This window comes from Cnephaeus nilssonii (genome assembly GCF_951640355.1).
Source record: "Cnephaeus nilssonii genome assembly, chromosome: 12".
Classification (NCBI taxonomy): domain Eukaryota; kingdom Metazoa; phylum Chordata; class Mammalia; order Chiroptera; family Vespertilionidae; genus Cnephaeus; species Cnephaeus nilssonii.
This window is the reverse complement of record NC_137083.1, coordinates 27,564,027-27,586,922: the sequence shown is the minus strand read 5'-3', so window position 1 is coordinate 27,586,922 and position 22,896 is coordinate 27,564,027. Positions and strand designations below refer to the sequence as shown.

Sequence of the window (22,896 nt, the reverse complement as noted above, 5' to 3'; positions counted from 1 at the left end):
AAAGTTTGCCTGGTCAGTGTGGCTCAGTGGTTGAGTGTCAACTCATACACCAAGAGGTCACAGGTTGGATTTCCGGTCAGGGCACATGTCCAGGTTGCGGGCTTGATCCCCAGTAGGGGGTGTGCAACCAATCGATGTTCTCCTCTCATTGATGTTTCTATCTCTACCTCCTTTCTTTTTCTCTAAAAAATCAAATAAAGCATATTTTTTTAAAGTTTAATCAAATTTTTAAAAGACATCTATTTGCATTCTCATTGCTCTTATTCATTAAGAAAAAATGCTTGAAAAAGCAATTATGTGAGTTGATGGATATGTTAAGATGATGGTGGTAAATATTTCACAATGTGTATCAAATCATGTTGTACACTTTAAATATAAGCAATTTTGTCAATTATATGTCAATAAAGCTGAAAAAACTCTATTTTCCATTATGTATTTATACATTCCACCAAAAAACTGAAGCAGTTCAGAATTCTTAGGTTGTTTCTTTTAAATGGAATAAAAAAAGAAAGCTTTAGTTTATAAAAAAGAAGAAATGCTGTTTTTAAAAAGCCATTTCCTCAGAAAGTACATAGTAATATTTCAGGCAGTTATACATGAAAATTGTTTCTAAGCACAATATGCACCAAATGTCACCTTTTAAAATATTCTTAAATATTTTTTTTCTATTTGATGAAGGGGGGGGGGAGGAAAGGGGTGGGGGAGGGAGACACTGATTTCTTGTTCCACTTATTTATGAATTCACTGGTTGCTTCTTCTATGTGCCCTGACTGAGGATTAAACCTGCAACCTTGGTGTATTGGGATGATGCCCTAACCAACTGAGCTACCTGGCCAGGGTCTAAAATATTCTTAAGATCACTAACATAAGCATACGTTTAGAGCCATAAATCAATAAAATTGAAACAATTTTCACAAGCAGTATGTTACCTGGTCAGGAGGTTGAATATGCTGGACACACTGAAATATGTGAATTCCTTGAGGAGAAACAAGTGAAGGATGCAGGGAATGTTGAGACTGGCTTGTGGCAATCAGTGCAACCAAACTTCCCATGGAAATAAACTCTTTCAAAATATTGTTCAAAGCTAGAATCAAGCAACATAGTGTAAAAGCTTAGTAAATCTAAACATAGAAAATTTAAATTAAAAATGATAATCTAAAGTCATGCTTTAAGGCGGAATATGAATGGTTAGGCTTCTTCATACTTTTTAATAATTAAATCTTCTATTCATTCAATGCACTCATTTATCTATTAAGGACCTAAAATATCTGACCTGGCTCTAACCAATCTAATGGAGCAGACATAGGAGGCACTGAATGCTCAGAAAAATGCCTAGTGGAGTTCCTTACTTCTGGATCTTATAAAGTAAATGAAAAGGAGTCTCTGAAATAAATATTATGGAAGGGTAATAAATTTCCACATTGTGTTATGTAATAAAGCAAAATATAGCTACATGAGTTCCTGAACAATCGCTTTCCACCTCAGGACTTGCAGGTTTGGGTGGTTACAGGTCAAACACTGAGCCAAGCATTAGTAATGTGTATCTGAGTCCTGACCTAGAAATTCACAGCATTCCCTTAAACACCACACTTACAAGCCTTGCAAATGCTATAGGATTCAAAATGTGAGATTAACATGGTTTATAATAACCCAAGCCACTGTGTTGCATTTTGTATCTATTTTAGCTCTCGAGAACCTTGAGGCAGCTGAATGCTGCCAGATCCTCCAGTGGCCCTGCCCCCAATCCTCTCCTTGAATTCTAAGCTCCAGCCATGGGTTATTCCCTAACATACCATGATTCTTGTATCTCTGTGCTTTTGCCTGTGGACCACACTTACTTCATGCTAATTTCTACTCCATCAAAACTCATCTCAGTTATCAACTCCTCCAAGAAGCCTTCCCTGTCAAGTCCTTAGTGCCCTGCAATACTCCAGGCAGAGCATGCCGCCCACCTCCTAGCTGGGTCACCCTGGTCAAATGACCTATTCTTTGAATATCTCTTTACCCACCTGTAAAACCAGGAGGATGTCTGCATGTAGAGTACAAAGCAATCTGTAGCCCAGAAAGGGCACGCAGCACATGGCAGCTACCATTCTTCTCATCAGTATTCTAAACTAAAATTGTCTTTTTATTTTTCTCTCTTCTCCCAGACTTTGAAAATAAAGACTGCACAAGAATTAGACAAATATTTGTCAAATGAACAAAGCAAGAGTAAATCTGTACAATTAAGCAATTTCTTATCAGTGCAGGAGAATGAAAAGGCCCCAAAGCCTGATCGTGAAGTTGCAGAATTTCCACACTGCTCTTATTCTACAGATTTTGCTAATACAGACCAAGTGTAGAATGCTATCAGAAGCTCGATACATAACAGCACATATTCTATTCTCTGAAGAGAGCAGATCTACCATTAAGACTAAAAATGCTGCCTGATGAAAGAAAAGGGCCTGAAGCCAGTGATGGATGTGTTGCCATTACCATGTGCCAGCCGGTGGCTCTGCACCATCTCAGGACCACGCTCCTGCTCCGGTGCGGCAGGCAGGCCGACAATGAGATCCAGGTCATCCAGCAGAACAACAGAAGGCTGCCTCCAGGCCGCCTCTGAGAAAGCGGCCTCTAGAGTTTTTTGTATGCTTTCAAGCCTTTTTCCTTAAGACAGAAGATATCAAGTGGTTTAATGTTATTTCAGGGCTGGGAAAGTTCAGGCTACCATTTTGAAAGCATTAGACAAGCTCAATATTAACTATTAAAATTTGATCCATATTTTGTTAATATACCAAATTTTAAAATTTGTTAATCATTGATATGGTTTAACTAATACAGCACCAAAGGATGAAGGGATTTTATAAAACTGAAAAAAAGGAATATGCTACTATAATTTCTGAATGTATGTATTTATCTATGCCTCACCTCATTCCATAGGAATTTCAGGTGGTTTACAACAAAACAGTAAAATAAAGGCAGATTGTGGGAAAATGTAAATGAGAACAGGATATTAGGATTCAGATAAAATCAAACACAAATGATCCTAGAGTTGCTGTATTTGAAGAATAAATTTGGCTTCAAAGTTCCTAGTGAATTATAAAGTCTTAATTTTCAAAGAATAGAAAACATACCAAATCATAAACCAATGTAAAGAGTTATTTAGCTGTAAAACTAAATTTTCACATGAGGCTCCAAACAGGACTGGGAGATGGGCAATCTCTCCAAAACCACCTTTACAGCATATGGAATAATGGGTTTGAAAGCTATTTCTAGTTTCTTATCATATACTAGATAAAAAACAAACCTGAAATTAAACAAGGAGTCGGAACTATATGGTAGAGGTAGCCAAGTGGGGGTGGGGAATAACCACTCAAAGTAGAATCTTTCCAATCATTTAAAAAAATGTGAGTAGATAATAATGTCAAATGTTAAAGACTTTTAAAAGTATAGAAGTGCAGCCCTAGCTCGTTTGGCTCCGTGGATAGAGCATCAAACTGCGGACCCAAGGGTCCTGGGTTCCATTTCGGTCAAGGGCACGTGCCTCGGTTGCAGGCTCCTCCCCGGCCCAGGCCCTGGTCGGGGCTTGTGCAGGAGGCAACCAATCAATGTGTTTCTCTCACATCGATGTTTCTCTCTGTATTCCCCTCTCTCTTCCACTCTCTCTAAAAATCAATGGAAAAACAGCCTCGGGTGAGGATTAATAGAAGTACAGAAGTGCATTTGGTAAATTGTAATTCATTTTGCTGTCCACTTCTACTCACCTTCCCTCCCGAGGCAACCACTCTGCCAGTTTCTCATAACAATTCAGGGATAATTTATACCTTTGGAACAGGGGTGGGGAACAGAATCATTTGGCCTGGCCCTGCCAATGCATTAAGAGTGAGCTAATTAAATGTTTGACAAATACAGCAGGCTAATTTTTAAGCTGATAATTTTGTATGGTCCTTGAATCATGTTATAAATATCCAAATGGCTCTTGGCAGAAAAAAGGTTCCCCACCCCTGCTTTAGAGTATATTCTAAATACTAACTTTCTCAGAGTGGCATTTCCAGGAATACAGTCTACAGTTTTGGCTAGAAAAAAAATGGCCTCCATTCATATGGAGAGTTTAAAATTTTTTATTAAATATATTAGAAAGCCAACCAAAGATTTAAATTTTTAAGGAATTTAAGATTAGATATTTGTATTTATTAGACTAACAGCATTTAAATAATCTTTCTGTTTTTCTACCTAGACAGTCATACCTCGTAAAACCTTACAGTCAACCATCTCCACATGAGCGTCCAATGTGTCAAATGCTTCCTTACAGATCGCTTTGGCTAGAGTTGACTTTCCACTCCCCTACAAAATAATTAACTCGTAAGAACTCGCAATATAGTCAACCACAGAAATAGCCCGTCACTGTGGCAACCACAAAAATTAAGCCTCATCAATCAAGTACACACTATTATATGACAATATAGCTCAATAAAGCTGGGGCGCGGGGGGGGAACCCACATCCCTGGAACTCTAGGATCACTTTACAGTGAGTGACATGTAACATAAAGTAACAGGAAGGAGCGAGCACCTGGATTCATGAACTTGTAAGAGAGCACTGCAGGGTAAGTGGGAAAAACTATTTCCTAAATACTCAAGTCTAGCAAAGAAAACACATTATATTCTACAAAGAAACCAAGAGGTTCCAGCTTCCTAGCCTTAATAGCAGGATTCAAGTATTCTATAACCATACTAAAGGTTAACAGATGACAACACAATCTCAGGAATATAAACCCATAAAAGGGGCACTTCCCCACCCCAACTCCAACCTCAATTTGTACTAATACTAAAAATAATAAATTGCTTTGAAAAAAGTTAGGGGAAAAAAGAGTATACACCATTTAGCTGCCGTGTGAGATATGCAGCGGTTACTAAAGTAGGGCTTTTTTTTTTTTTTAAGCTTATAGGAGCTGTATGTATGATCCTATGTCATTATAGTGCCTACATGGCAAATAAACATCTAATTTGGTTTTTACAATTTGTTAGTTAAAACAATCACTAATATGTAAATCTCTTTAAAAACAGGTAATGCTTCATTATTTATTAATAGAAGGAAATAATATGAACATTTAATAATTATTTTTGATAAATAAAACTTATTCCTATTTAATTTCAGTTATTTTTAATGAAAAAATATTACCCACTTCTCTTATTATCTTAAATAAACTAACTTTAATTCAGTTTCTTGGTACAGCATAACTTGACCAATTAAGGTACAATGAAGCCCGCAGATACTATTAAGGTGGGTAGAACAGTTTACTTTTTACATGAAATAACTTCAGATTATATAGGGTTTTGATCCAATGTGCACTTTTTTCCTAAGTAAAAGTTTAATTTTTTCCTGATTATAAAATAATTGGTAACACATACATAATAATTATAAATACTTAGTAGAGAAAGCTAAAAAAATCTCTGGTAATCATCCTACCACACAGAAGTACCCTTTGCCAATTGTTCTGATGTGTTATCCTTACAGGCACTCTACTAACATTTTATGCAAATTTATAAAGATGGGATTACAGTATTCATGCAAGTTTGCAGTAAATCATCGTCCTCTTTATCAACAAATACAGAGCGGCATCTGCTCCCTGGTATACCACCACTGTGGGATGTAGTGCACCAAAACGTTCAAAAAGCCCCTTCCTAAGTGTATATTTATGCTGCTCCCAATTTTTAATTATTTTAAGCTAAAATAAATATACACATACATACATATAAGTTTACTTATTTGTCAGATTATACCTTTAGGATAAATTTCTAGAAGCGGAATTCTACATCAAAACCTTTTTTTGTTTGTTTTTACATACTTAAAATTTTGCTAAGCATTGCTAGAGTGCTCCCTTAAAAAGCTAAACACTGGCAGATTTTTATAGTTCTTTTAATAAATATTGATTTCCTCCCTCAAACTACTATTATTTCTTACCACTATTGTTTTGTCTAGCTTTAGCAACCTTACATTAGTTCTAATATGTTGTTTTTCATTATTGCGGACTAAAAAAACAGCCAAGGTTTTGATGAAAAGTTGAAACTCAACAGGCACTCAACAAGTACTACCATTATTAGAGTTTACAGAATTACATTTATATCTGAAGCCAATGGGTTTCACAAAGAAATTAGGGGTGTTGTGGGATAGGTCCTGCCAGTCATAATCATTTTGCCTAGTCAGAGGGCTTTTTCTCCTTACTGAAAATAATTCACATTTGTATAGCACTTTTTAGTTTACAGAGCCTTTTCGTATATATTATTTCCTTAAATGAGGTGATTCTAAGAAGGCAAATAAGACACTAAAAAAATGCCTCAAGTCAGGCCAGTAAGTACATGGGAGAAATGGGACTCAAACCCAGTCTTTGGTTGTTCTTCCTCTTTAGCCACGCTATCCTACATGAGACTTTGGTTGCTGAGTCAGTAGGAAATCCCTTTTTCAAAAAAAAAAAAAAATTCTACCATAATGCATTTTGAAATCTGACATAGATAATCTAGAAACCACAGAGTATCTGCTATATTTTACTAGCCTTGCACACCTGGGATAAAGCCAACTTGATTGTGGCATATAATTCTTTTCACACATTGACCTGATTTGCTAATATTTTGTTGAGAATTTTCATATCTATGTTTATGAGAGGTACTCTGGTTTGTAGTTTTCTTTTCCTGTAATATCTTTGTCTGGTTTTGGTGTTAGGGAAATGCTGGCCCAATAGAATGAGTTGTGTTATCTTTGCTTGTATCCTCTGAAAGAGACTGTAGTGAAGTGGTATAATTTCTTACTTGTTTGGCAGAATTAACCCGAGAACCCATCTGGGGCCTGGTGCTTTCTGTTCTGGGAGATTATTAATTACTGACTCGATTTCTTTAATAGATATAGGCCTTTTTATATTGTCTGTTTCTCCTTGTGTGAGTTTTGGCAGCTTGTGTCTTCCAAAGGAATTGGTCTATTCATCTATGTCATCATATTTGTGGGCATAGAGTTTTCATTACTATTACTATTTTATTATCTTTTTTTCTATCCTCATCCAAGGATACATTTCTTAAACTGATTTTTAGACGGGGGGAGGGAAGGGGAAGAAAGAAAGGAAGGAGGGAGGGTGGGAGAGAGGGAGAGAAATACTGATGAGAGAAATATCGATCAGTTGCCTCCTGTATGTGCCCTAACTCAGAATTGAACCTGCAACTTTTTGGTAAATGGGAGGATGCTCCATCCAACCTAGCCACCTGGCCAGGGCACTTTATCCTTTCAATGTCCATGGGAAATTTAGCGATAACCCCCCTTTCATTTCACATACTGGTAATTTCTTTCTCTCTCTCCACACCGCCCCGTGTGTGTGTGTGTGTGTGTTTGTTCTAATTTTTTATTAGGCTGTTACACAGGAGGTTTACTTTGTAATAATCCATTTGGTTTACAATTTGTGCACATTGTTTTTTTGTGTGCTCCACTTCAACTAAAATAATGCAAATTTTATCATGGCCTTTTCTTGTTCTTAGGATATAATTCAAAATACTTTTTTTTCTTCTCTTTTTCCAGCTTTATTGAGCTATAATTGCCATATAACTTTCGGTAAGTTTAAGTTATACAACATGATGATTTAGTACACTTATATACTGGGAACTGATTACCCCAGTAGGGTTAATTAATGCCTCCATCACCTCATGTAATTACCATTTCTTTTTTGTGGTGATAACATTTAAGACCTACTCTCTTAGCAACTTTTAGGTATGTAATACAGTACTGTTAACTATTATCACCATGCTGTACATTAGATCATCTCTTTTTATTTTTTCTTAGCTTGGCTAGAGGCGTATCAATTTCATTGGTCTTTCAGAGAACCAGGTATTTTTGTTTCATGTATTTTCTCTATTGATTTCGTTTTCAATTCATTGATTTCTGCTCTAATTATTATTTCTTTTCTTCTGCTTACATTGAATTTCATTTATTCTTCTTTTTCTAGTTTCCTGAGGTGGAAATGTAGATTATTGGAGTAGTTGCTGTATTTTAAACAAAAATCAGAAGGCAACTAGGCTAGTAACAGGAAAAAAGGTTATTATACTAGAGTTAAAAGTGAACAGAAATTTAAAAGCCTTAAAATTTTGAACTGCAAAAAAGCATAAAGACTCACAAAGATCAAACTATACCCCTGGTGACAATACTTTTAGTAGAAAACAAAACTATAAGCCCTTGAAAAGGCCAGGGGACCTCTAACAAGATTGACAAAGCTTAAAAAGAGAGAAGACACAGAGCACCAGTATCAGGAAACAGGCCTTCACAGCAGATTCCGCAGTCAGAAGAGGACAAGACAACACTACGAACAGTTTTATGCTCATAAATTCGACAACTTAGAATAGAACAATTCCTCAAAAACGACAAACTACCAAATGTCTGCCAAGATAAAAATGGACAAATAAGGAAAGTGAATTTACAATTAAACAGTTAATAAAAAAATCTCCAGGTCCAGATGGTTTTATTGGAGTTTTTACCATTTAAAGAACAATGAACACAAATTTCATGTAATCTCTTCCAGAAAATAGAATGGAAGGAAAATACCTCTCAACTCTTTATTACGCTGACAGCAAAACCAGACAAAGAAAGTACGAAAACAGAAAATTATAGGCTAATCTCTCTCATGAACTTAGATACCTTATTCATCACCACTTTCCAATATCTACTAGCAGGCCCTCAAAAATATTGAATGAATGAATGCTTTCCATATCTCATATTAATCCTATATAATAAAAGCCTAATATGCTAAGTGTCTGAACATTTGACCAGTCACTATGATGCGCACTATCCACCAGGGGGCAGACGCTTCGACTGGTAGGTTAGGTTGCTGCTGGGGTCTGGCCGATTGGGACTGGGTGAGACAGGTCGGACATGCCCTGGAGCCCTCCCGTGGTGCCTCCCCAGCCCAGATTATGCAACGGTGGGGTCCCTCAGCCTGACCTGTGCCCTCTCGCAATCTAGGACCCCTCAGGGGATGTCAGAGAGCCGGTTTTGGCCCAATCCCCGCAGGCCAGGTCGAGGGACCCCACCAGTGCACAAATGAGCATATTTTAACCTCATACCTTTCCTCCTGTGAGTAAAACGGCTCCATTCCTAAGTCCAGCCACAAGGGACATTAGCTGCCGAGACAAAGGGCGTCCCAGGAGGCTATGAGTGATGTGCTCCATGGAGGATATGCCTAAGGAATTCACTCCTCTGCAAAATATGTAAATTGTTGCATGATAAAACACTGAAGCAGAATAAAATCTAGCTATAAAAAATTAGGAACCTTTCCTTCCTAGGCTAGTTAATGATTTTTAAAAGAGAAACATCTTATTCTTCCTTACTTGAAAGTATATTAAATTAATGCCAAATCAGAGTTACAGCTTTAAAACTAGTTTTTTACTTTCAAACATGTGCAAAATTAAGTTAAGGAATCTGTCTTAACATATACAAACAACCCCCTCAAAATGATTTTCAGTTTGGTAATCAACATAATCGTAAATGGGTGCTTTTGAAATGGTAGGATACTTGAAGACTTATATCCTCTTAAAAATCGCCTTTGAAATCCAGCTTTGATCTGTAGATTATAAAACATGAACTTCAACCTACTTCCTGTCTCTGACTGCTAATTTACTTCTGATATCAGAAATTCCTAAATTACAGACTGAACTAAAGAGATTTTACTTTATACATGAATATTATGCTATAGTTAAACATTATTACTTTATGATTTAATTATTTTAATAAAACATTTGCATACTATTAAAGGAAATCAAATCACTACTATTACCTCTACTAAAAGCCTCTGTAAGAATGCTAAGAGGTAATGTTTAATGTGATTTCATACTGTATAAGTGATTTAAAAAATTAAGAGGTTCTTTCAGATTTGTTTGTCTAAAAGTTGAAGAAAACACAAATAATCCCAATTAATACATTAATAAGATACTAAAGGAATAACTTAATTTGAAATATTTTTAAACTTTCAACTAATGTTTTCAAATTTAACTTTCAAAATAAATTTATTAGCTCTAAGAATTATTGTTTTATTCAAGCATATATAATCCAGGTCATATCTAGTTGCTTTCTTCTCACAATCAAATCTCAAAGTAAAATTTCTAATAAGCTTCAGACTTTGTTGTCTAAGAAGACAAGGCAAATTACTAAGCTAGGTGTGAAAACAGAAACAATCCTTGAAAAAATATCTACTAATGCATTAGTAAGATTATTCAATGACATTAACATCTACTTTAATATTGACACATAAAAACCCTGCTGGAGATAATGTTGAACATGTCTCTAAACATGCTAGTTTGACCATAACTTCTTACCCCAAGCAGTTCAGCTTTAAAAAAGGAAGAATAAAGTCAATTTCCTCACTGTTTTCTTCTTTTAGCATAGGATCTAGAAGGACCTATAGTAGCAAGAAAAATCAGTTTTACATTTCAAAGCTGTATCTTTCGCCTGTTTTTCTTGGGTCCCAGAAAACTGAATTGCTGATTGTTACACCAGAGAGAAAAGATACAGTGTGCATGCAAGATCATTACTTAAAATAGCCTTGACAACAATAATTTACTCATCCAAGGAACACAAATATTTATGGTCAACAAGCAGTAAAGAATGTTACTCCTTAATGCATTTTATAGATCTATCTTTATTTGCAAATTTGATTTGTGTCACATATTCTTTTCACAGTTCTTACATTTATTTGTATTTTCTCTAAATCATATTCCTTCAATTAAATTTTAAAATCAGAGAAACAGTGTCTACTTCCAAACCACTGAAATTCTAAATGACTACAGCATCTTCAATTTTACAATAACAACAGCAAGTATCCTAACTAAAACATAATAGTCTAAAACAGTGATGGCGAACCTATGACACGCGTGTCAGCACTGACACGAGTAGCCATTTCTGATGACACGCGGCCGCGTGACGAGGATGAAACATTTGCTGCTCCTGAGGATGAAACATTTGCAACTAGAGTCTTGGAGTTAGTTTTTTCCTCAAAGTGACACACTACCCGAGTTATGCTCAGTTTTTTGGCGAAGTTTGACACACCAAGCTCAAAAGGTTGCCCATCACTGGTCTAAAATAACCACTTTAAAAATACTTCTGGAAGAAAAGTGATAATATTTGTAAAGAGTTGAGAATTTACAAATTGCCATAACAACACGAACTGTGCAGCAAAACTGCAAGTAAAAATCTGAATTTTAAAACTCAAACCACTAAAGCTACGTTTTCCTTTGTTTCAAATACAGGAAGAATTTTAAATCATGATCCATTTACCATTAACACTATCAACTCTACTCCTGAAACTAAACTGTGCTGAGGAATTGATTTTAAATTCAGAGTAAATCAACAATTTATTTAGATAAGTTAGAGATTATAGAATAAAATATTTTAAATCAAGTTATTCCTTATTCTTATCATTTGCACTTCTAATTCACTTTAGCATGCAAGGAGTTACAAGTAAATTCCTATCATTTCATTGAATATTCAATAGGATGTAATTACTTGTATTGTGATCTTCTGCAGCAGATTGGTACTCAACAGAAAAATATTCTTTTCTTTTTCTTTTTCCCAAGAATGAACTGTATTTAGAGAAAACTCCTTCAACCCTGTTGAAAAGAAAGTAATGAATGTATAGTACTGAAGCCGAGATGAAATACTATAAGACTTAAATATCAAATTTATCTAAATTTAACTAGAGGCATTCTTTGGTATGTAAAATCTGTTTAATTACCACTATTATGTTTCCTGTTCACAGGTGTCACAAGTTGGAAAGACAATGAAAAAATTTTATGACTTCTACAATAGGAAAAATATCAAAGTAACAAATTTACACACCATCTTTCATTTCAAGCTTAATATATTCTTCCTCTGATATTATCAAAGGAAGTGTGGTTGTAGTTGACTGCTGTAGCCATGAAGAGAACACAGTTTTTATGTTTTCTTCACTTATGTCTTCAGGCTGCAAAAAAAAAAGAACAGTAATAAATTATCCGAATAGCTGACCTTAGCCTTAATATCCTTCTTTTAACAACTTACCTTGCTAATAAAATGTACACCTTACCAAACTAAACCAGGAAGATGTTCACATTCTACAAGCACTCACCAGTTTCTAAAGAATTAACAGTAGAAAAGTAAAACAGTCTAGCACTCTTTGAGGCTAAAAGATTAATACTAAAACAACATGGGAGAAAATGTTTTAAATTATATAAATGTGGCAAAAATATCAACTTTTAAAAAGCCAAAACTGATCATATTTGTATTGGCACAACATATATGATAAGTATACTGTTTATTAAAGTCCTCTTGGTTTCTCAGAAAGTTACAGAATTACACATGATCTAGCAATTTAATTCCTAGATACGGTATATACCAAAATAATTGAAAGCAGGGACTCAAACAGATACTTGTACATCAACATTCATAGCATTATTCACAATAGCCAAAAAGGTGGAAACAACCTAAGTATCCACCAACAGATCAACGGATAAACCAAATGTGGTATATATATACACACACACATATAATGTATATACACACATATATATATTTCAGTCATAAAAAGGGATGAAGTTCTGATATATGCTACAACATGGATGAACCTTGAAAACATGTAAGTAAAATAAGCCTGACACAAAGGACAAATATTGTGTGATTCCATTTACCAGGAGTACCGGTAAATAATGCGAATTTTTTTCAATAGATGGAGTTATACATATGTTGATATTTTATGCGATTTGATATGTATGCTATTTTGTTGTATTGACAACAACTTCAAAACTTCGTATGTCAAATTTTCTGAAGGTGTTAACATCATAGATATTTTTACGATTAAAAATGTCAAATTTCGTGTCAAAAAAGAACATTTGTGGGAAGTTTTAATTCATTACTTTATTTTGAAGAAAAGTGCTGCTGAAAGTTATCGTATACTTCGGGAAGCTTATGGTGAACATCTCAAGATACTTGTGAACGCTGGCTTAAACGCTTTAAAAGTGATGATTTCGATGTGTAAGACAAAGAACGTCCAGGTCAACCGAAAAAGTTTGAAGACCAACAATTACAAGCATTATTGGATGAAGATGCATGCCAAACTCAAAAACAACTTGCAGAAAGATTAAATGTAGCTCAGCAAACAATTTCCGATCATTTACAAGCAACAGGAAGGATTTTAAAGGAAGGAAAATGGGTGCCACATCAACTGAACGAAAAACAAATGGAAAACTGAAAAGTCATCAGTAAAATGTTGCTTCAGTGGCACGAAAGAAAGTCTTTTTTGCATCGAATTGTGACTGACGATGAAAAGTGGATTTATTTTGAGAATCCCAAATGCACAAAATCATGGGTTGATCCAGGTCAACCATCAACATCGACTGCAAGGCCAAATCGCTTCAGAAAAAAGACAATGCTCTGTGTTTGGTGGGATCAGGAAGGTGTGGTAGATTATGAGCTTCTAAAACCAGGTGAAACCATTAATACTGATCACTACCGACAACAAATAATCAATTTGAACCACGCTTTGATTGTAAAATGACCAGAATGGGCCAGAAGACACGGCAAAGTAATTTTGCTTCATGATAACCCACCATCACACACTTCAACACGTTAAAGACACGTTAAAATATCTTGCCTGGGAAGTATTAACCCTCCCACCTTATTCACCAGACCTTGCTCCTTCAGATTACCACTTGTTCCGATCAATGGCACACGCACTTTCTGAGCAGCACTTCAAAATGTACAAAGAAGTGGAAAACTGGGTCTCTGAATGGTTTGCCTCAAAACAAGAAAAGTTCTATTGGGACAGTATCCACAAATTACCTGAAAGATGGGGGAAATGTGTAGCTAGCGATGGACATTACTTTGAATAAAGCACTTTTGATGTTTCTCTTGAAATTATCGTGTTTTCTTTGATTTCAAACTCTGCATTATTAACCGGTACACCTGGTATATGATATATCCTATCTAATAAAGAGGGAATATGCAAATTGACATCACGCCATAACTAGATGGCTGCACCCACAGCGGAGGCTGAGTTCCTGTAATGAGCCTTAACGAGCAATCAGCAGGGATCTGAGGCTGCCTGGTGCTGGGCCGGGGCAGGGGACCTGAGGCTGTGCCCGCTGCCTGGTGGGGCTTGACAGGGGACCTCAGGTCGTGCCCCCCACCCCAGCGCCAGGCTGGGGAACCTCAGGCTGTGCCTCCCGCCCTGGCACCAGGCTGGGGGACCTCAGGCCGCATCCCCTGCCCGGCAGAGCTTGATGGGGGACCTCAGGCCACACCCTCCGCCCCAGCACTGGGCCGGGGGACCTCAGGCCATGCCCCCCGCCAAGCACCGGGCCGTGGGACCTGAGGTCATGCCCCTCGCCCGGCGGGGCTTGACGGGGGACCTCAGGCCATGCCCCCCGCCAGGCACAGGGCCGTGGGACCTCAGGCCATGCCCCCCGCCCAGCGGGGCTTGACGGGGGACCTCAGGCTGCAAACCCTCCTGCCCCCTCCCTCACCCCCCACTCCCCCCCCCCCCCCCCCGGTGCCAGACCAGGGGATCTGAGGCCAAGCCCCCTGCCTGGCGGGGCTTGACTAGGGTGGGGCCAGCCGGGTCTGGATCTAGCCCAATGGGGGGTGGGGCTGGCCAGGTCTGGGTCTCGAGCGATTTCGAGGCACACGTGGGTGGGCGGGGACTTGACGCTGGTTCCTGTGGCATGCCCCAGACTCTGACAGGAGGAATATTTTCATATACATTTTACTAGTTTTCTTTCATCTCTGACACTTCTATTATAGAGAAAGGGCAAATAGCAATATTAAAATATTTCCTCTAATTAATTCCCTTTTAATGTGCATGAATTTTGTGCACCAGGTCACTAGTCTAAAATAAGCAAATTCACAGAGACTATAGATTAGAGGTACTAGGATCTGGAGGATGTGAGGGTAGGGAGTTATTGCTTAATGAACACAGAGTTTCTGTTGGGGTGATGGAAAAGTTTTGAAAATAGATAGTGATGATGGCTGCCCAACATTATGAATGGAATTAATGCCACTGAATTGTACACCTAAAAATGGTTAAAACAGCATTTTTATGTTACACCTATTTTACTATGATAAGGGGGGGGGGGATTTATTTGCCCTTCTAACAAAAAGGAGTACTGCATTATTATTCTTTAGCTAAAGCAATCAGAAATTTTACAACACATATAAAACAATTGATATAACATATAAATTTTAACTTACTAAGTTTTCTCTAGGTTGTAATTTTAGAGATCTTGGGATTTTAGGGATCATTTCCACTGGAGTTATCCTGACTACTGCATGCATTTCTATATTTAGTCTCTTTCTCAGGTCATCTGGAATCTGAAATTTTAAAATAAACCAAAACATAATTATGTCCAATGCTTGATTAAAAAATATTCCATAGCATAGATATTCATATAAACTTTTATGAATTCAGGTGAAATTATATAAGTTAGCATAATTCATAGTATAAACAGATATTCAAGTATTGTTATATCTCAAACATTTCAATTTCCTCCTACATTTCTTTCTTTCAACATCCTCTTCAGAATGTGCTCAATGTTGACCTACCAAGTCAAGCCTGTTTGAGAACCTGATGGCAACTACTGGCATCCTTATTAGCCATGGCTCCCAACCTTTAAAGTAGGGTGGGAAGTGCAGACTCCTCACTGCTCTCTATGGGGTCCCCAAGACTTTACCATCATCACTCCTTCACCCCATCCTAACCACACAATTTCAAGGAAATAAGAGGGTATTCACACCTCATGGCAGAACCATTCATAAAGGTGATAAGTCATAGCAAGTTCAGCCTTGGACAATGCAGTGGGTTCACCTAAACTGAGTTTAGAGCTAACAGAAAATAATGAGGCAATGGTCCAGTAATTTAGAGAATAATGTTGATCAGAGATTAAAATTTTTTAAGTTGCCTGCATAAAGATCACAGGTTCCACTGTGAGAGTAAAAGAAATCTACAGAGGAAACCTCCACCCCTTCCTATTTTTCTTCACTATCTTAATAATTTCTTCCCTTTTCCACCATAAAGTTTCACTTTACAATAATGGTTCAAAATTAGTTCAAAATTAGTTCAAATAAATGGGGCTGGTGACTCATTTCACATAAGTGTAGCATTCATATTTGAGGCCAGGAAGAGAGGGTGGAACACTAGCTGCTCTACTCTCTCTCCTGGTCACACACAAGTGAAAGAGTCCATACCAACAAGGTAAGCAGCTTCTGGGTACATTGCAATCCAGGTGCCGTCAGAGGCAGCCATGGGCCTCTCCTTACACTGGGCATTCCCCCCAATACATAACAAACCCTTTCTTTGCTTTTAAGAACTTGGAAACAAACATTCTGCAAGAATCACAGATGTGAGGCTTTATAGGGCACCCCAAACTAGGCATGAACTCTAGAGTCACCCTGCCTGGGTTTGACTCCTAGTTCTACTTACTAGCTATTTAATCCCTGGCAAGTAATTTTGACCTCTCTGGGCCTGTACCTAAGATTTTACTGTCAAAGTTTACTTCGGCAGGAAATACACAATCATTACCCAAACAAGGACTTCACCCTACAATCAGAAATGTGTCCCTGCATGGATTTTAGATACTTTTTATTATACTGGTTTTCAATTTACATATAAAACATTATTCTAATTCATAATTTGGAGAAGTTCAAACAACATACAATTATTTCCTCCCTAATTATAAAATTTATACTAACCCAGACTTTCCCAAGATGAAGAGCTTCTACATTTTTGGTGTATTTTATGGCATTCTTCAATTCCTCAAGTCCATTCCAGACTACCTTTAGCACACAAGTCTTACCCGCTTCTTGACTATGGTCTGGGCTAACTTGTTTTTGATCTAATGGTTCTGACACCTGCGTCTCTTTTTCAGGTGACAGGACATTTTGCTTTGTTTTACTTTGCTGTTGCTTTGGGGAAAGCAGCTGAACTAGGTTTCCATAGGTCACAGTAAAGCTGGGCTCTGTATCAAAATATTCTTGGTCCCATGGAAATACATGAATGGCAGAGTGTTTGTGAAACACAGATGTTGCTGATGCGTTGCATATACTGGGAGGCTGAGATTTGCACACTCTGAAAATATTTCCTAGAGGAACAACATGTGACTGCATATTTTTGAACGCATTGATTTCAGTTACACCCCAGTAGGTCTCTTGTTTCTTCTCAGACCCAAAAGAAAAGATGCTTCCTATCATAGACCATAAGCTTGGGACTGATGGTGAGTCCATTGTATACTCTGGATCTGTTTCATTACACCCAGTGACTCTTGTAGTATTTGACTGAAGTTGCTTGGTTTGGAGTTCTTTTGTCAATCCTTTATGATCTCTTCCATAATTGTGAAATGTTTCACGGGCATTATATGCTTTTGAAAATGTATTCTCTTTGGCTTGGCGGGTCTTTGGCTGAATGAGGAGTCTGGTGTCAGTCTCCAACCTTCCATAAGTAGCAGCTGGTATGAGTGCAACTGTAGAGAAAATAAAGCTCATTAGTCCACGTTCCCCTCTGCTTTGGACTCAATGCTGTGTCATACAGTATGATGGCAAATATTACAATGGCACCTACCAATTTGGATAAATATGTAAGTTTGTTGATCAACCCAAACAGGAAAAATGGCTTTTGGAAAAACTATTCGAATTTGATCTAGAAGATGCTGTTCCAGGGAAGCAGCATGCAGTTCCTAGAACCAACAACAAAAAGATCAACTCACTTTACATTTTGTCTACTCCATATCTAGTAGGAAAATCTCAAGTCATTCTTATAACTCAAACCAACTCAGAATATAGGATGAAGCTCAGAGAAATCTAAAGACACAGATATTTTGAAGTAGTTTAATATTAAACTAGAATAGTTCTTATTTTATTTTCTTTACCAGTATCTCCCAATCGTCTGCTGAGAGAGGTTCCACCTCAACTTGTTGACAGGACACCACATGGGAACATGGCTTGAGAAACACCTGGAAAAAATATAAAACTACTTTTAAAAGACATTTTTGTATCCCTGAAAAATAAGTTCTCCCTTTAGGTATGTGATTAAGTGTGTGTGTGTGTGTGTGTGTGTGTGTGTGTGTGTGTCTGTAGTCCTTCACTTGACCAATTCAGCATTTTAGGAAAAAGTATTTCATAATAAATTATAGCAAAAAGGAAAATACATCCTAGCTCAACACATTTTTAAAAAAGTAAAATAAAAAGCACTTTTAAAAATTAATGTAAGTCAAAAATATGCAAGAAGAAACAACGTCATCAAGTCGTGACCTGATCCAGTATATAAATACCATTTGCAACTATTTGTTTTATAACTTCAAGGCATGCTGCCTCTATTCTAGAGAACTAAAAAACACACTGAAATAGAGAACACAGACAATTATTTAGATTTAGAGGTATTATCATTCACAGCTAAAAGTAAAGTAAAACAAATATCTCCTCATTCCAAACTATAGATACAGTTCAAATGATAGTGTGTCACAAGAAGCTGGAATCTACCTTCTTTCTTTCTTTCCTCTTCTGTAAGCATTTAGAGAGATTGGTGGATTAAAATCCCAAGCCACCAAGTATTAAATGCTCCAGGTAACCATCCCCTCCTTATCTGCCTTTGCAGATTGGAGCAAAATTTCCCCACATGCCTCACATGATTCCTCAGTGAATGTCCCTTCAGTACCCCCCATATGCCCTATTTGAAAGGGGTGATTCTGAGGAATCACAAAGCAGCTCCTTCCCACTAAGAATACAGAGTCCTGGGCAAGTCAGTCCATTTCATATTCCTATAGACGATTCTTTGGGAGACAGTGCCTAATGGCATTGCTACAATATAGAGAATCTACAAAAAAATCAGGTAAAAGTTCACTTTGAAGCAAACAGGAGTTAAAAACAAGCAGGACTGCTCAGAGTGCTGATGAGACATCCAGGTCAGGAAGAGAAGGGGGTATTCCCCACAGGAGAGTGGCACAGACTCAAGGAGAGCAGAACTGAACTTGCTGTGACATCCTGGGCAAAACATTCCATCTCCCTGGTTTTGCAAAGTGAGACACCGAAGTTAGTGATTTCTAACATCACTCTGGTGCTAAAGTTTCAAGATTTTAGCAAAAATCTAGGGTAAGCAAAGGACTAGTGCTAGGCCTATGGATTTCTCACCTGTGGTCTATTCTCATGATGAAAAACATGCATGTGTTCAAAATAAGTTAAAAAATATGACATTTTGTGTAATATTTCATTCCATATATACAGAAATATTCAATGCATACTGTTGGTAACATGTGGAAAGGTATCTCTGACACAAGATCCCAACATACAGTACCCATTCGTTCTGAGGCTGGGGTTAGAGAAAGGGGAAAAGGTTTTTTTACTTTAAGTGTCAAGTACTTGTAATAATAATGTATTATTTCTGTAGTTTAAAATATTTTAAAAGAATTAATGAATATAATAAAATGATAAAATACAACATGAGTTCTTAAGCTTTGGAGTTTATAATCTAAGTACATTTAATTCATAGGCAAGATAAAAATGGAAAAATAACCTTCTTTTGTAGGATAGATCTTTTAAAAATCAAGTATTAGCCTGGAAGGTTAGAAAATTTGTCAGAAGCACATAACATGAAGTTCAATAATAGAAAGTAAAATGAAAGAATTTATAAAGCAAAAATAACTGCACAAAAACAAAATTAGGGAACCTGGAAAGTGAGTAAAATAAACAGAAGACAATATCAACTAGAGAGCACAGTAGACTACAAGCTAGACTTAATGAGTACATTGTAGATAATGAGTTAACAATGGGATATGCCGTCAAGTTGAATATCCTGGACTAATTATAGTAGCACACAAGTTAGGTGTCATCTCTCCTTAAAAAAAAATCTGAACTTTACATTTTATCTCCATCGCTATATTATGTGATATTAAAAGAAAGTCATTGTCATCACATTTTATGCTTACCTGTTCCCCATTTGAGAGTCCAAGTTTCTGACCAACTTGTCTGTTAATTTCAGCCACATTTTCACCTTGATCACTAAAATGCCTGCCTTCCACCCAGCTCAAGAATGCAGGCTGGTGACTCCACGTTACTTCGATAGCTTGATTCTATTTATTCAAGAAATTAAAAATGGGGGAGAAGGGTTTTGAAAGTTTTTACATGCTTTTCTGGATTCACATAAATGGCAAAACTACAAACAAAAAGAGTTCTACAATAGTTGATTGCTCTCTGTTATCCACCTCTATCATAGCATCCAAAACACTATAATCATTTTCGACACCCAACACTGGTGATACTATGGATGAAAGCATACACTTACATTTATGATGGCATTATAAATTCAAAATGGCAACAGGTAGCCAATGAACTTATATAGCCTTGAGATATATATTCTGAATTAATGATTCAAAGAAAAACCTACAGCAGAACATATCTCTGCAGTATTTTCTGTAATAATAAAAACTTAGGATCGGCTTAAGTGTCTATCAATATGGAAATTATTAAATAAGCTACACATTTACTATTTTAGTAAAGTATGAGTCAGTAACATATCATGATTATTAAAAATATAACTATTTATTAGAAGAATAAATGCACATGGTAAAAGTACAAAAACATGACAAGTAAGGGCAGATCCCTGTTCCCAGAGGTAATTACTGTTAATAGCTTCTTATGTACACTTCCAGAAATTTTATATTATGCAGCTTCTTAAATAAAATTTTTAAAGTTCTAGAACTATGGAAACATTTATATGTTAAAAAATAACAAAATAACATTTATTCTCGTTAAGAGTATTTACATAAAATATGTAAGTTTGTGACTAAGGATTAAAACAATGTTTTCTATGATTAAAGAATTACAAACCCATCATAGAAACCTTAAAAAACATATAAACGTGGAAGGAGAAACAGTAATTATTGATATTTCCTTCACAAAAAGACAACCACGTGAACAATTCTACCTATTTCTGGCTAATCCTCCTTTCTAAGCACATGTATTGGGGTCACATGGGTTAACAACATTATATAAATGTCAGGCGTACAACTTTGTAACACGGCATCTGTAATACTCCACCACCCAAAGTCTAGTCTCCTTTTGTCATCACATAGTTGACCCCCTTTAGGCTCTTCATCCTTCCTGACCCTCCTTCCCCTTGGTAACAAGTTAATTTTTTACATAGTTGTATATTACAGCATGATTTAGTATCCTTCCCCCGCTTAACATTTTGTCATAGCATTTTTACACATAGATCATTTTTTAATAAAACAAAAGAATTTTATGCATAGCTACTGACACTTATCAGGAAATTTTAGTATTATTAAATTCATTTACTTGTATCAAAATAAATCCACTAAATTTAAGTTATTAAATAATAAATCCATTGATATATATTTTTTACTATTTCAAAACTGGTAAGAGGCTGCTTATTGTGTTTCTTTAAACAGAACAAATTTCAAAGGACAAAGTGAGTGAGTTAAAACAGCTGTTCTCAAATGGGGTGATTTTGGAGCCACTTCTGAGGCAATCTAATGTACTTTCAATTGACCATGTTATTCAAACTTTGTATTAAAAAAATCATTGTGTATCACTGAGTTATGTAATTTTTCTCACAATTCTTCACAGGACAGTCTCAGTGTTCTGGCTGACAAAAACCTTTCTACTGAGTACGGTGTGATCAAGTGGAAAGAGCCCTAGATTTGGAGTCAAAAGCCCTCAGTTACTATGTCAGCTGTAACTGTAGGAGCTGAGGTTACAAGAGTGAAGTTGACCAATCCCAGATGCTTTCTACGGGATTTCATCAGTCAGTGAGATATAGCGCAGATCAGTTCCTGTATTTCATATGAAGTAACTTTTAAAGCCAGAGATGCTGCCCTGGCTGGTTTAACTCAGTGGTTAGAGCATCGGCCCATGGACCGAAGGGTCCCAGGTTTGATTCCCAGTCGAGGGCATGTATCTCAGTTTCAGGTTCTACCCCTGCGTGGGGTGCAGGAGGCAACCAATTGTTGTGTGTGTGTGTCTCCCACTTCCACTCTGAAAATCAATAGAAAAAATATCCTCAGGTGAGGATTTAAATAAATAAAACCAAAGGTGCTAAATGAGGAAATATAAAATATGCCCTGAGCCCTAGCCAATTTGGCTCAGTGGATAGAGCTTCAGCCTGCGGACTGAAAGGTCCCAGGTTCAATTCCAGTCAAGGGCATATGCCCAGGGTTGTGGGCTCCATCCCCAGTGGGGGGCATGCAGGAGGCAGCCAATCAATGATTCTCTCTCATCATTGATGTTTCTATCTCTCTCTCCCTCTCCCTTCCTCTCTGAAATCAATAAAAATATATTTTAAAAAAATAAAATGTGCCCTGAAATATCAAAAAGGAGAATTCCATCAACTCACTGGAAAAGAGGGAACTCAACTTTATTAAACAGGAAAAATACTTCAATTATTCATTTGGTCAAAATGTAGCAACCAGCCCCATAAAGTCATCCTATATGTTCGGCTGGATTTGGTAAACTTTGCAGACTAATAATGTTCTGAGTTCATTTTTATGTCAAAAGTTTTTCACTTGGACTACAGAGCCCCTAGGCAGAAGAGGGAAAAAAAAAGGACCGGCTGGAGAGAAAGGAGCCCCTTTTCCAGTTTAATCTGATCAACATCCCATCGACTGCCTGCTTCTGGCCAAACCTCCAGGTGAAAGAAACCATTGGTTGCAATGCCTTAGGACCGGCCAAGTTATTTCTGGTTAACACAAAGGAAATGACAAATCTGTACCTGGCCACTTCTGGAAGGTGATTTAGGTTCATTTGTTTGTATTCAGAGTGGATATGAATCCTCTCCCCTATTTCATCAATCACAGCAAGTACTGAGCCCAGAACACAGACAAACTGAGTTAAAGCAATTGTTCTCAACTGGGGGTGATTTT

At 36.9% G+C, this 22,896-nt stretch overlaps 1 protein-coding gene across 2 annotated transcripts in view; it reads right to left on the bottom strand.

The window, feature by feature from the left end:
- The window catches only part of PEX1 (peroxisomal biogenesis factor 1), a 77,977-nt gene that overhangs the window by 28,341 nt on the left and 26,740 nt on the right, over positions 1-22,896 (bottom strand). For both annotated transcript variants that reach the window (XM_079786293.1, XM_079786292.1), the window contains 12 exons: positions 19,945-20,088; positions 17,893-17,976; positions 17,586-17,700; positions 16,721-17,487; positions 15,224-15,343; positions 11,840-11,963; positions 11,507-11,610; positions 10,321-10,403; positions 9,073-9,205; positions 4,227-4,323; positions 2,476-2,646; positions 930-1,084 (listed from right to left, as the gene is read on the bottom strand). In XM_079786293.1, coding sequence (XP_079642419.1) covers positions 930-1,084; positions 2,476-2,646; positions 4,227-4,323; positions 9,073-9,205; positions 10,321-10,403; positions 11,507-11,610; positions 11,840-11,963; positions 15,224-15,343; positions 16,721-17,487; positions 17,586-17,700; positions 17,893-17,976; positions 19,945-20,088 — 2,097 coding nt within the window. The remainder of the gene's footprint in view (positions 1-929; positions 1,085-2,475; positions 2,647-4,226; positions 4,324-9,072; positions 9,206-10,320; positions 10,404-11,506; positions 11,611-11,839; positions 11,964-15,223; positions 15,344-16,720; positions 17,488-17,585; positions 17,701-17,892; positions 17,977-19,944; positions 20,089-22,896) is intronic.